The sequence below is a fragment of the Pagrus pagrus genome, assembly GCF_965226575.1.
Source record: "Pagrus pagrus genome assembly, chromosome: 1".
In the NCBI taxonomy this organism is placed as follows: Eukaryota; Metazoa; Chordata; class Actinopteri; order Spariformes; family Sparidae; genus Pagrus; species Pagrus pagrus.
Genome location: NC_140185.1, coordinates 16,702,111 through 16,716,320, shown reverse-complemented (window position 1 = coordinate 16,716,320; position 14,210 = coordinate 16,702,111). Strand labels below are relative to the sequence as shown.

The window sequence follows — 14,210 nt, the reverse complement described above, 5'->3', positions numbered from 1 at the left end:
CAGATAAATAAAAACTCTATAAATACATATTTTAATGTAATAAAATATCCGCTTACATCCAGGGCTGGATTACATTTATAGATATTAAGACTGTATTTTTTGGGGCTCACCTGACCACATATTTTATTACTTGGTAAAAAAAAAGAAAAGATATATATATATGTAGTTAAATGGCACATGATTATTACCATGCTCATTCATTCAGTTAGTTATACATTTTAGCTTGTATATTTACATTTTTGTATGTGTATACAATTGGTAAGGCGTGTGTTACAGGGCAAGTGTAGTTTATGTTGTTTTTAAAAATCAATAAATATATATAAATAACTTTTCAGATCCGAGATTCTTTATTGAATCAAATTTTTTAAATATTTTGATACACACTGCTGAAAATTAGTTTGGGATATTTTAGTGTTTCACTTCAATGTTTATTCTGTGACATTTTTATTTTGCGTTTTGTGAATATGTTTGGTCCCCAAAAATAATGTGACACATTTAATTAGACTTTTTATTGCATATACACCAAATACTTTGAAAAAAAACGTGTGCTGGAGTTAAAGCCATAGTAGGCCTTGCATCTGTTGAATATATTCCTCAGTTTTAGATTTCTCCCCACTCAGCTCTGAACACTCTGCATCGCCCTGTTGTTGACGGCGTTTGATGTCCTTGGCGATTCGCATACTGGCAGCCTGTCCGCCAGCCAGGTTAACTGCATGAGGCCCAACCTTTATGGAGAAAAAAAGGTAGTGGAGACGTTCTCTGTAAATTAATTGTATAGAGTATTTGTTGAGACCTACTCTTGCAAAGGCGTACCTGGAGAGCGGTGTACTGCCCCATGAGGTAGAGCGGGCACCCTTCTGCCCACTGTAAGCTTTCTGATATGCACGGCCAGCCATCCATCACCTTCATGGCAGGAAGAGACGGACACATTCTTAGGAATTTATCCGTATGGTTCAGGTTACATCATGAAAATAGAGCATGAGGGTGGGTCTGATTAATACATTGGTCCTATCTCACCATCCTTCAATTCATTTAAAAACCCACCAAATATGGATATTTTGCAGCTATCTTGGGGCAACTAAACCAGGAATTTTTGAGCCCAAACACCATCTTTTCCTGATCCTTTTGTGCCCAAACCGTACGGCCTTAAACACAGCTTTGTCACAACATAACATTTGTTATTAAAACATTGAAAAAATTGTAAAGTTTCAACATATCTGTACGACAAGAAAAGTTCAAGTTAAAAATATGACAAATATAAAATTAACATACGATACCAACTTTTATTCTGGTGATTGTCTATGCACACAAAATAACCAACAAAACATGTGCTTGTCTAACCCACCTGAATGGGGAATTCCTTCATCACCTCAGAAAGCAACGGGTCTTGTCTGACATCAAGTTTGCAGCCGGTGGCGAGCCAAATCATATCTCCAGTCCAGCGCTCTCCTGTGCTGAGCGACAGACTCCAGGCTTGGCTCCTGTAGCACCATCTGGCTTCACTCACCTGCACAGTTGCGTGAGATTCAAATACAAACCTTCTACATACCTCACATGTTACATCACCTGTCATGAGATCATCTTATCCCACCTCATCTAACTTTACCCCATCTCATTACACCCTCAACTCTACACTCTGGAGGATGCTCATGTACCTCACAGTAAGTCTTCACGTCCACCTGTCCGCTCAGGATGAATGGCTGCAGGTGGATGTAGGCCTCTGGGGTGACGGCCCCTCCTTTCCTCGCCTGGCGGATCATAGCCAGCCGTTTGTGGAGACTCCGCTCATTATAGAACTGACGCAGGTAGGCTTGGCCGTCCATCTTGATGCCGTGCTCCACGTGGGAGTAGCGACCCACCAGGCTCTCCACATCGCCCACGTCAAACTGTTTTAACTGTGGAAGAACCAGTGAAGACTGATACATGTGTTGGAGGCAGACGGGTGTATCTACAGTAAGTCTTTATGGTTTGCCTACATGCAGTTTCACACTGTCACTAGACCTGCAGGTACTTCCTCATGACCCATGTTACATGGCTGGCACCTTGCTGCAGGGCGATTGAGACGACATGAGCGCTGGTCAGACCTCCACCAACTACCATTACTCTCTGCCCTGCCTCACACACTACACACACTTCTAGACACACATAAGGAAAACGAAAAGCAAAGGAAAGGAAAGGAAAGTGTTGCAGCGAGGATGAGGGATCAGAAGCAAGGAAACCTCAGGTGAAAGCAAAGTATTATTGACAGGTCAATTACCAGAATGAAATGCTGGCATCGTACGTTTCTGCAAACCGGAGATACATTACAGTATTTTAAGCACGTGATGTTGTCCTAATCCTGACCAGTGGTTTTTATGCCTTAACCTAACCAGAGTGTAAGCACAGCGCTGTGACAAGAGAGAAATCAACATAAACAAAAGCAAAGTTGCAACATAAAATATTCAGTTTTAATCTGAACTTACTTACACTTATTAGGTTGCTGGTCAAGAGGATGGTTCAATATTTGTAAGCGTGAAACCACGTGATATTCTTACGTGATGTCAGGACACTTTACAGCTGTTTGTGGCGACAGAACCAGGTAAGCCACAACAGCGGTGTCACAACATAAAATCGAATACTTAACATAAAGAATCCTGAAGTTGCAACATATCCGTAGTTTGCAGAAATGTACATTACAAACATTCATTCTGGTTTCCATGCAAAGCTTTTTCATATTATTGTGATTTTACATAAAAATGGTGTCTCACCTTGAGTGAAACAAGTCTCACTCTCCCTCTGACAATCTTGAAGTTGTTGCCGAGCAGTTGTCAGGTGGTGCATCAGGTGCACCGTGTGCTGCAGACGCTCCTCTGGGTAGCTCTCTCCAGTACTTTTCACCCATGAAGGGATGTTTGCCATCTGGGCACGGGTTGGACCTGTTGCCATAACGACCTGACGGGCTTTTAGGATGAGGCCGTCTCGAACTTGGACTTGAAAATATTTCACTCTCTTTCTTGAAACGTCTCCCTTCCTTTCAGTCGCTCTCAGTTCACCCTCCTGTATCCAGTCATTTTCTTCTTCCGTCACAGGTGTGATATGCTCCACTGTTCCCTTCACCAGCACTCTGTCCAAGTTGTATTTCTCCACCTGTATGTTCAGATTCACCCACATAATAATTTGGGAATTAGCAATGCTCAGATTTAGGTGCTCATGCTGCTTAAAGGATAATGTTGGCATTAGACTTAAACCAACAACCCCCCTTTATTCCTACAGAAGACATACATTTTGTCATTTGGAAGTGGCGTAATGCTTTGAGTAATATATTGTTTAATACAGTGACTTGCAAACGTTTTGAGTTGTGACCCCCAGAAGGTTGGCTACCATCCCATTTTTCCATAATTTTAAATAATTAACCTCAACATCAAGGTAATAGATAGATAGCTAGAAATAACTCCAGCAAGCATAAAGCAAAATTCAAACTACAGCACAGGTTATTTAGATGCAGGCTGCATGCTTTTGAGAAGTTATTTATTATTTATTATTATTTTTATTGAGTGTGAAGACATGAGAGTGACGTGAGAGAGCCCAGTAATTAACACAAATTAAGATGTTTATTTACAAACAAGTCAAGCAAACACAGTGTTTTTAGTATCATAGTACTGTAATATCCATGTAACATTAAACATACCATGCAGAACACACACACACACACACACACACACACCTGCTCTTTAAAGAAATCCACACTTAGTTTGGTTCCTGGCAGACTGAAGGATAAACTCTTCTTGAGTGTTGACGTGATGTTGAGCCGTTTCCTCTCCTTCTTGCCGAGCCTCGTGTCATTAAAAAAAGCATTTTCGTCCAGAATATAGACCTGGTCTGGAAGACTGTGAAGTTCAGCTGAACGATTATTCTTCAAAACAAACTCCTGCAGAGCTTTCTGTGAAGGAAAACATACACACACATCTGTTTATTTACATTCATACAAAAGCAAGTTCTCTAAAGGGGTGTTTGTTTGTGTTTATACCTTATTGAGAGGGTCTGTATGCACCAGCGTGTGTGAGCGCAGGTGAGGGATGTTCAGAGCTGTGAACTGGCTCTCCCACAGGGTGGTCCACTCTCCGTAAGAATCTACCGCTCGGAGACTCAGCGGGGGGCAAACAACCCTCTCTGATGCCGTTGACTTTGCTAGTTGCTCCTCCAGTGTCACGCCTGCAGAGACTAACAGCAAACCACATGTGAACTGAAATATGAACTGTGAAAAACTAACACAACTTAAATTATTTAACATTATCACAAATGATGAGAACATACTGAGTCATAATTTCTGTGCCGAGTTTATTATTTAGATCATGGCTTCAAAATTATGATTTGTGACCATTTTAAAACCAGGATCATAAAAAACTAACAAATGACAAACTCAAGATATGAGATGACATTTTAAAAAAGTGACTCACTGACTCAAACTGAAACCCAATGAGAATGACTCATAATATTTCTCTTAAGTCATACTTTTTGCCATTAAATCACAAGTTAAATTATGACTTACTGAGTCAAGACTGAATCAAATAAAAAAATGGAACATTTATATGAGACATGACACCAACTGAACAATTGCTAAATGGAACACTGGACCGAATGGCAGAACATCTCCAGACAGTCTGTCAACGTTATTATTATCATTACTGTTACTTTAATCTGGATTTTGTTTTGTATTGTTTTGCTTATTTGCATGTGAAAACTCAATAAAAAATTTAAGTTAAAAAAAAAAAAAAGACTGAATCAAAATTATAGCTTCAATATGTACGATATCTTAGAGAAAGAACAGTTTTGACATTACGTCTGTGTATCATGTTGCAAAAGTAAGCATGCTCACAAGCTAGCCCCAGCCTGTCCCTGTCTAAAGTTCCTGTGTTAGCAGTGTAAACACTAACACTCTCCTGGTTTTGGGGTGTTAGGTCGGGCTTACCACCAACCCTAAGCGTCAGTAATTGACAACATGGGAATGAGACGCAACAAGCAACTATCTTACATATTGCACTTCAGTCAAAATAGTTGGCAGTTAATTCTCTGCCTTTCAACAAATCAATTAACCAATAATTTTTTGTCAGCTCTATGTTGAGTGTACCAGTTGTTGTCCTCCTCTTCTTCTTGCCCCGGCAGCGTTTGCTGTTTGATGTCTGCTGGTTCGCCTGAAGCCCCAGAGGGTCCAAGCAGGAGGGGGAGAGGGCTGAGTCATGACCTGGGTCTGAGTTTGGAACAGGGTCAGAGTTGGATAGCAAGGTAGCAAGAGTCAAGGCATGAGGGCCTCCCCCTATTATCAACACGTCAAGTATCACCATCTGAAAACACACACAGACACAGTACAGCAAAGTGTTAAACATTATGTAGTTAAAAGTGAGTCCCGCTTTTAAAGCCTGGTTTGTAACCAGAGTTGGTTCCTTAAAATGCAACTTTCACTCAATGGTGGTTGACTTTTTTGGATCAGTAGCTAGTTCACTCATGGTTATTGCAGTATTCATTAAAATTCAACAAGGACATTCTAGTTCTAGTTTCACTCTTTTGAAATCAATGAGTTGTTCCTGGAGAAGTGAGGTTAAGAAAAACCACAGCAGTGAGTCACATACATCATGCACAATCTCTGTACCTGGTTGGGGTTTGATCGTCAGCTTATACCAGGCTCTGAGATGACGGTGGAGCGTGGTCGGTGTCTCAACTCAGTGTGTGCTGGCAGACCTGAAAGTTTGCGACAGTGGCGTGTGCCTCGCATGTAACTCAATCCACCTCAGCGTCTACAGATTTAGCCGGACTTCACTGGCTCGACGGGGAAAGCTGGAAATAGCTTCAGTGTGTGTGTGTGTTTGTATAAATTTAGTAACACAGCCCATCACAGTATAAAGACAGTAAAGGCGCTGCACCAGCTGATGTGTTTGCAGTCATGTGAACACAGACTGTAACATGATCATCTTTTCTTTCTTTTCTTTTCCTTCATTTAACAGACTGAGAGTCTCATTGAGACTGAAATATACTAGACAACATGCCAAGACAGCATCATTTAAGTATTGTTACAACAATAAAAGGCAGAAGAAAGGACTACAAAGCTGCGGGTTGGTAAAATTGTTGAAATCAGTGCACGCTAAATTTTCAACGTATATAACCGACCCCTAGTGGAAAGTATCTTCCTTGCAAATGTTTTACAAGGAAGGAAAGGCACTCAGCATGTTCAGGTGCTTTGATGAGAAACAATGAATGTAAACATAACTTTGTTCTTCTCACAAAAAGCTCCAATAACTTTTTAAATTATTAGGAGAAATATATATAATATATTTACCTTTTAATTATTTAGCTTTAGTGATTTTATAATACACAATAACACATCAAACATCAAAGCCAAACGGTAACAGACTGACCGTTACAGTTTGTTAAGAACTGTTAGCTATTCCTTCCGTTTCTTGTTTGATGGTCGATAGAACCACACATTGCATAAACATATGTTGTTTACCCTCCACTACAGAGTAACTTACGGTCACAGAGGAAGTACTCTTCTTCCAGTATTTTTCATGTCTAATGTGATATACTGTAAACTGGACAGCGGCCAGTTCCTCTTTTCTCTGTGTAGGATTTTGAGTCTTTATGCCAATGTTTGACAGTAACACTGCTGTTACTGGTAAACATGGTTTGTGTTGTTAAAGATTATGGTGAAGTGAACATCTAGGAGACAAAGAAAAAGGTGGTTCATATCAAATGTTTAGCCCACTGTTAGTATGGTGTGTGTGTGTGTGTGTGTGTGTGTGTGTGCGCGCGCATGCATGTGTGTGCCTTAAGATCCACTGCTGGCGACAGTTATTCAACTCATCATTGTATCTTTATGAAAAGGTGGGGCATCTCAGTTAGATCTAACATGAAGTGACAGGCATTGTTTTCCAATCATTTATGTAACTCGTAATGGTAACATGCCTTCATACATCACTCCTTTATTCAACCGTTCGTTGTTTGAATTGTTAAGGTGATTGTGAATGCTTATGGTTCTGCATGCAAACACTAAATTTGAGGAATTTTTGGTTTCGTTTGTTGGTTTGTCAGCAGGATTACACATAAATTACAGAATGGATTTCCACAAAACTTGGATGGAAGATGGGTCTCAGCCTAGAATAGACCCAGTTACTTTTTGGTGCAGATCCGGGGACGGATAAAGGGACGGATCCAGAAGTTTTCCGACACAACAGTTTTAACATTTTTGTTAATCTCTCAGGCAACATTGCATGGATCATGATTGAAAAAATGTATTGGAAAAGGCCGATTGCATTTTGAGTCACTGTCTGTTTTTCAACTCCACCACATATCTTTAACCAAACCACGAATGGTCGTACCCTAACCAATGTGGTTTTTGTGCCTAAACCGAAGCAGAGCATAAGCACAGCTTTGTGGCATGAAAACAATTGAAAATGTTTCCTACGCAAACATAAAGTTGCAACATAAAGGTCCATCCAGGTTTGATTATCTGTTTATCTGTGGTTTTGCAGAAACATACTTAGCTAACATTTTTTCTGGTGATTGGGTTTGAAGGTGTCTGTTAGGCCTGGGTGGAGGTATGCGCTCTACTGAGTGCCATTCTAGTTATGTTGGTTGCTAGGCACAAAACCCTCTTATGTCATTGAAAAGTCTTTTACCCATGCTGTTTAAGTAGAGTAGAGAATTCACAAGAATTAAACTGACAATCTCCTCTTAGGATTTTGTTTATTTTATACTTTTGTATGTTTAATGTTTCTTTTTCAGTTGTGAAAAAGAACAAACAAAGTGGACAAAACACTGTTTTAAAAATGAATTAAATTCCGAGCTTTCTATAAATGTAGACCCTCCAAAGACTTAGTTGAATACCATGATAACAAACTAGTGCACGCTTGAATGAAACAATTAACTGTATTCTGTTGCTTGTTTGTTTCATCATTAATCGTTGTTCGAGTGTATTCATTCTTTATTAAGTGTACTCTCAACATTACCAAAAATGAGGTCATGCACTTAATGATCCTCCACGATTTAAAGCAACATTATGAAGAAATTGGCATTTTGTGTGATGTGGCGCACCACTGTCGTATATGCAAATCCCTCGTCTGTAACAATTTGTCAGACGTAATGTAGGTGCTGACTACAAACAAAACTCATTACGTCATAACAATGTCATGTGTTGAAAACTTGTTTCTTGAAGTAAACATGTCTGTAACGCTGTGATCCTACCCCCTCACTGAAGTTACATAGAGCAGAAACAAGTGATAGAGACACCATTCACCTGATTACAAGACACTGTGCCATCAACATGATTTTGAACCTGTTATTTTAAGGTAAAAAATTACATAATGTTGCTTTAAATAAAGCCTCAATGAATAAGAAATAATGAGGAATTAAATTAAATTAACATGTAACATAACATCAACGGAAACTTAATGCTTTATTGATAAATTCTCGAGTTCTGTTTTCGAACAAAATCACAGTGTACACTGGGTCTATTTTTTATTTAGGATTCACTAATCTTTACCGACTTCCTCTTCTGACATAAGTTCCCTGTCCATGACTGTGTGTGAGTGACCCTTCACTCTTACTTCCCCTTCTGTTCATGCAAAGCAGAAGCACAGACGTGCTGAAGGTTTAAAAGAGCACCGAGTCACTGCTGTCAGCTTCAATCTTTCGCTTCATCGGCAGTGGGCACAGCTTGCACCATGGATTTGAAGGTGGGTGACAAAATCTAACTGCCTTTAACACAAAACACCGCTAATATGTAAGACACATTTTAAAAAGTCTGTTTATTTATTCCAGGATTCTCTGGTAAAGGGAGGCGTGCTGATCAACCACCAGATTCATGAAGGAAAGCACCAGTATGAGGTGGAGAATGTGGTGAAGTATAAAAAAGCGAGTGGAGGAAAACCGTTTGCCAGGTACAAGTCAGACACTGCCGCAAATACAGACTGGTGTTTTTCTGTGCCCCAGAAAACGTATTTATTGTGAGAAAAGAAAACTTTATTATAATTTTCAAGCACAGACCAGTGTAGTTCCTTCTAGTGCAGGTAAAAATAAATTCAAACAATTAATGAATTAATAACAAGCATGTCACACAAAACATAGAGGCTCAAGAATCTGTTATTCAAGAAAATAAATAAAGTAAGTAAGTAAATAAGTAATCACTTCACCATTTTTTTAGAGCAACTACATTAATTTATCGACAACCTATTAACATACATTCATTCACGTTAACTGCGGACCTGAAACTTATGACGTTTGTTGCCAAATTCCACGGAAAACAGAAATACAGAAGTCTCTCATGTGAAACAACCAAAACTATTGCCACTTTGGCAGCATACAGTGTGAATGTAGGAGCCCATTGCCATTCATATTGGGATTTTTTTTAAGATTAAAAAGTTTAAATGTTATTTAAAAATGTAATGGGTTTTAGGCCAGAAGGAAAGTTGTCAAAGATACATTAACGTCTTTACTATAAGAGACAGAAACATATCTATCTGCATTTGAGATACGTTGTCCCATCTGAGTTCCAGTGAGACAAGTGTTGATTAAAAAGTAATAATGGAGGCATTGTCACTTGTTCAACTAACAGCAACTTTATGACTTTCTAACCAAAACATGTCTTACTGAGACATGTTTTGTTGACATGTCTTAAAAATGATGTTACACTACAGGACAGGGACGTGGGACACCAATCACAGTAGGGGTCGCTGAGCAGTCAGTCTATATAATGACTTCATTGTAATTGGTGCAACATTCATGTTTTTGTATTACTATTAATGGCCAGGCTAGCTTTTATGTAACCGGTATTAATGATAATTTACAACAATCTGAGAACATTTGTACAACAGCAGACCATCAACTACAGTCAACAACAGCAAGGAGATGAAGAGGGAGAGAAGTTCCCCAAACTACCTTATAAAATCGCTCAACCTTTGTGAGAAGTTGAGTTAGGAGAAACTTTATAAATGTTGTGTAACTCTTTTTATGACAAATTCTGAATTACTTGGGCCTCATAGTAAATTCAGCATATGTTACAGATTATATTATTTTTTTTCTTGTGCAAAAAACCTTGTGTCCGTTTGTCCCAGTGATGTTTATTTGAATCTAGAGCAGGGAAGTTTATCCACTACAAATGGCTCATCACATTAATATTCTCCTTAGCTGTAACTAATGTATACGCCTTAATGTGCTCTATTTTTCCTCAGGAGAGGAGACAAACTGATGGAGATAAACGGGATAGACGTGCAAGGTCTCACACCTGAGGAGTTGGCACAAATGTTAGCTGATGGCAATCCAAAGCTGGTGAGTTCACGGACTTTACGTATCGTTGTATGAAACTATTCCTCATTATTTTAAGAGAAAATCGGTCAAACTCAAACTTTGAGTGTAGAAAATGTGTGGATCCCAGATAGAGTTGTTGCTGGGGTAATAACTAATACGGATCCTATAAACAAATAAACAAACAAAGTTATTGTATCACCAGCAGGCCTATTCATATTGTATTTAACCCTCACTCCCCTTCTGGTCCTCAGACAGTGCACAAGACCGGCAGGATGGAGGAGCACCCTGAGCTGTCCTCCCCAGCTGAGGAAACTTTAAGTCCCTTCTCCAAAGAGTCCACAGTGCTCAGTTTCAGCATGGAGATGAAGAGGGAGGAAGACCTGGAGGAGAATGAGGTGGAGCATGAGGGGGAAGGAAGAGGGAGTTCGGGTATAGTGGATGATGTTTGTAAAGATGAGGAGAACGGGGAGGGTTCAGATCTGCTCATTGTCACCATGATGAAAACCAGCATCTCTGTGGTGAGCGGGAGGGGCTGCAAGGACGGGAGCCCCTGTCCAGGGTGTCAAGGGTCAGGATGTACCTTGAATGACGTGGTGGTGGTGGCAGAATCCAGCACGGTGGTGCTTGGTGAGTAGAGTAAAGTCAGAGACAGGTATTCAGTATCTGAAAGAGGATCTAAATCATGAACTATATCCTCTCTGTTTGATTGTTCCCTGTGTCACTTCAAGTTCCAAGAGGAAGTGGAAGTTTCAGAGTGGAGAAGCCGTCTGAGGTAGAGGTTGAACATGTGGCCACTCACTACTACCTCAGAGGTCTCTGCCCTCAAAGGACCCTCTACGCTTCACCAAATCCAGGTTTGTCACAAAGAGCAGTGAGTAGGACCCTGCCATCAACTGAAAAATGTAAATATCAGCCATCACAGATGTGTTAATCTCCCTATTCATTCATCATTATGTCATTTTCTGTTGATTCTTTTGTGTTCAGAAAAGATCACCATCTACTACTACAAGTCAAACATTGTGGAAAGGATTTTCAGAGGGACGCCAGTGGTCCTAAACTTCACTGGGTCCAACTGCTTCATGAGGTGCTGCAAGGAAGGAGACAGGGTGCGGCTACAAGTGGAGGTAATAACTATTACTGAGTCAGTGTTTAAGGTGCCTCAACCTGTTTTATACAGAACTAAGTTTCATGGACACAAAGTTTGAGCTACAGTATGATTTTGAGTTTCAGTATAGTTAGAATGCAACAAACTTATCACTGCAAATAGATGTGTTTCTGCACACCAAGGATATGTTGAAACTTTATGTTTCCCTGGGTCCAATTTTCAATGTTATGTTGTCACAATGCTGTGCTTATTCTCTGGTTGGGTTAAGGCGCAAAAACTACTTGGTCGGGGTTAGGAAAAATTCATGTTTTGGCTTAAAATACCTGCTTTGGTGCCAAAAACACGGCTGTAGGTGTCCAGAGGTCTCCTTAAAAATATCCAGTGATGCCACACTTGCAAATGTTGAAACGCATTCTTGAACTCCCCTCCACCTCCTGATATGACATGATATGAGTCAGGCCATAAACATGTAATGTGACATGATATGACACATGTTATAGAAATGTCAATATGAAGTAGTCTATGAATGTGAAAGTATTATGTAACTTGATTAACAGAAACGTTCACTGCCAACATTTATTCTGGCAACGGAGAAACAGAACAGACAAACCAACAAAGAGTGAGGGAACAACACAGGCTTAAATACAAACTAAACTGATGAGGGGATAAGGTACGGAAGCCCTAAAGGGCCATGCATTCATACATTTTATTTCCTCCATTTTCCCGTGATAACGAGTTAATTTCAATTGTTGTATGTTGATGTATGTTATCTGGGTTTTTGTTCTAATTGAGTTTAACTTGTTGATCACTATTATTGTGACATTAGTGCAAAGAGCAAAGAAATCAGCTCACTACTACTACCAGGATGTTGAACGACCTGTGCTCTCTGTGATGAATATCACATCTTTGTTGTTGTAGACATGTGAGAAGCAGACCCTGATGCAGATCTCCCAAAGCGATGCGAACGGCCTCTCCTACGTCTTCTACATGAAGTCCAACCGGTCAAAACAGCGGAAATTTGAGTCAGCGCTGCATCTCGGCTGGTTCATCCAAATCGTCAACACGGACTTCGTGGAAATGGGAACCCTGGATCGACCGGAGGGAGAGCGGGCGTTCCTCTTCATCATCAAGAAGTGACAGAGAGTCACAAGTCTTCATACATACTCTCAGTTCTCAGGCAGGTCAGCATAAGGGGAGACACTAAAGGTGAAAACATTGTTTTTTCATGCTCCGATAAATTTTAAGATGTTGGACTATTTTTTCATCTATCTTTCAAAAATACACATCTAGGTGTTTATTTTCAGTTATTTTATGGAAATGTATGCAACTTAGCTGTATTAACTTAGAAAGCCTTATTTGCATATTGAAACATAAATCATCAGTGTAAGGAATCAACTTTAGTATCATGGTGCAGTGTCTCCCCTTAACATTTAAAATTCTCTTGTGAATTTTGACTTGAAGATGAAGTTAAACAAAAGAACAACACACGGAGCTCTTTTGCTTTAGCCGTCCGGTCCAGTGATAGAAAACAGTGTCACTGTGTCAAATTCTGCTATTGCAGAAGAGCGTAGATATGTATCATACAAGTATTTACATTTTAAAAAATGTATTGTGTATGTCCAGACTTTTTATATGTGATGTCACTTTTGGTAATCAGTTATGTTTAAAGTGACCTTCCAAGCTAATTGTTCTTTTGTTTTTTTACAAACATGATTATTTTGTATTCAAGATATAACTTTTAACAAACATACACTGTATTTTCAAAACAGGTATAGCAAACAAGGGATTTTGATAATAACTTTATTTAACGCTTTCTAATGTACATTTTTTTAGAGATTTTGTGAACAAAATTAAACTATAAACATGAGTCCAGTGTATTCTCAATTCTCAATGACTAGTTCTTACACTGGAAATGTGCAGAAACTGAATTTTTTCTTTTTATTGTTACATTTTCTTATGCAGCTATCTACCAGATATGCATTGACAACATTTAATTTGACATTTTAAAACGAGTAAAAGTACAAAACAAGTAGAAATTACAAAACATATCTTTTGCCTTTTACAGAATATTAAACATTAAAAAGTAATATTGACAAACACAATTCTTGTTCTTTTAATTGACTGTCTAGAATTTGAGCTGCATGACACTTAAACATCCACATCACATGTTCATGTTCTATTTATGAAAAAATACAGTTCGATTAACTAATTAATTATTTTGACATCTATTTTGAGATCTACTTGAAATATAACTTAAATTTACATAAATTACTATTTCAGACAAAGTGTTTACATTAAGTATATAAAACTAATATGTGCAATTTATTTCATTTTTTATTTGATTTATATTTGTCATAAAATGTTCAGTTAATAGGTATAGAGAAGTAAATATACAGAAAGTACAAGGTAAATGTCCATTATTATTACAAAAATGTACATATAATTATAACTTACTGATGTCTCAAAGTAACACAGTTGCAGCACTACATATTGTTAAAGGTGCAATACATAAGAATAAGTCACCTTGAATCCATACTCAACGATTAGGAGCAGCATAAAACCAGAGTAACTGCTAACTGATGACAACTGTTTAGTTTATACACCAGTGACTGTAGCGACTGTTAGCTTGTAAGCTCAGTTAGCTGTGCAGTTAGCTGGACTACCAGGGGAATGTTGGTGTTTTGAGCTAAAATTCTTACATATTGCACCTTTAATACTTGTATAGAAAATAGCACACTTTTTGGACATGCACATGTTAGTATATTACAATTAAGTATAATTAGGTCTACCTTTTAACAACCTAAATTCACTATACAGCTGTCTGTTAGGG

General features: G+C 38.8%; 2 protein-coding genes across 2 annotated transcripts; one reads left to right on the top strand and one right to left on the bottom strand.

Moving 5' to 3' along the window:
• Positions 1-510: 510 nt before the first annotated feature.
• On the bottom strand, positions 511-5,700 carry LOC311273031 (uncharacterized protein). Its single transcript, XM_084379881.1, has 10 exons — positions 5,627-5,700; positions 5,108-5,321; positions 4,007-4,200; positions 3,704-3,919; positions 2,748-3,126; positions 2,002-2,135; positions 1,656-1,895; positions 1,346-1,507; positions 814-903; positions 511-725 (listed from the first exon to the last, which is right to left on the bottom strand). Exons 2-10 carry the CDS (start codon positions 5,319-5,321, stop codon positions 555-557), a joined length of 1,800 nt encoding a protein of 599 aa, XP_084236007.1. The 5' UTR covers positions 5,627-5,700; the 3' UTR covers positions 511-554.
• Positions 5,701-8,664: 2,964 nt separating this feature from the next.
• On the top strand, positions 8,665-13,438 carry LOC311254482 (uncharacterized protein). The gene is made up of 7 exons (XM_084348266.1): positions 8,665-8,705; positions 8,791-8,909; positions 10,200-10,296; positions 10,527-10,902; positions 11,004-11,129; positions 11,260-11,399; positions 12,299-13,438. Exons 1-7 carry the CDS (start codon positions 8,694-8,696, stop codon positions 12,515-12,517), a joined length of 1,089 nt encoding a protein of 362 aa, XP_084204392.1. The 5' UTR covers positions 8,665-8,693; the 3' UTR covers positions 12,518-13,438.
• The last annotated feature ends 772 nt before the right edge of the window (positions 13,439-14,210 follow it).

Coding starts and splice junctions, on each gene's coding strand:
- LOC311254482 (XM_084348266.1), top strand. Junction 8,910..10,199: donor GGAGGAAAACCGTTTGCCAG/GTACAAGTCAGA, acceptor ATTTTTCCTCAG/GAGAGGAGACAAACTGATGG. Junction 10,903..11,003: donor ATCCAGCACGGTGGTGCTTG/GTGAGTAGAGTA, acceptor TGTCACTTCAAG/TTCCAAGAGGAAGTGGAAGT.
- LOC311273031 (XM_084379881.1), bottom strand. CDS start 5,321: ATGGTGATACTTGACGTGTTGATAATAGGGGGAGGCCCTCATGCCTTG. Junction 4,201..5,107: donor GAAGAGGAGGACAACAACTG/GTACACTCAACA, acceptor GTTTGCTGTTAG/TCTCTGCAGGCGTGACACTG. Junction 1,896..2,001: donor TCATGAGGAAGTACCTGCAG/GTCTAGTGACAG, acceptor GTTCTTCCACAG/TTAAAACAGTTTGACGTGGG.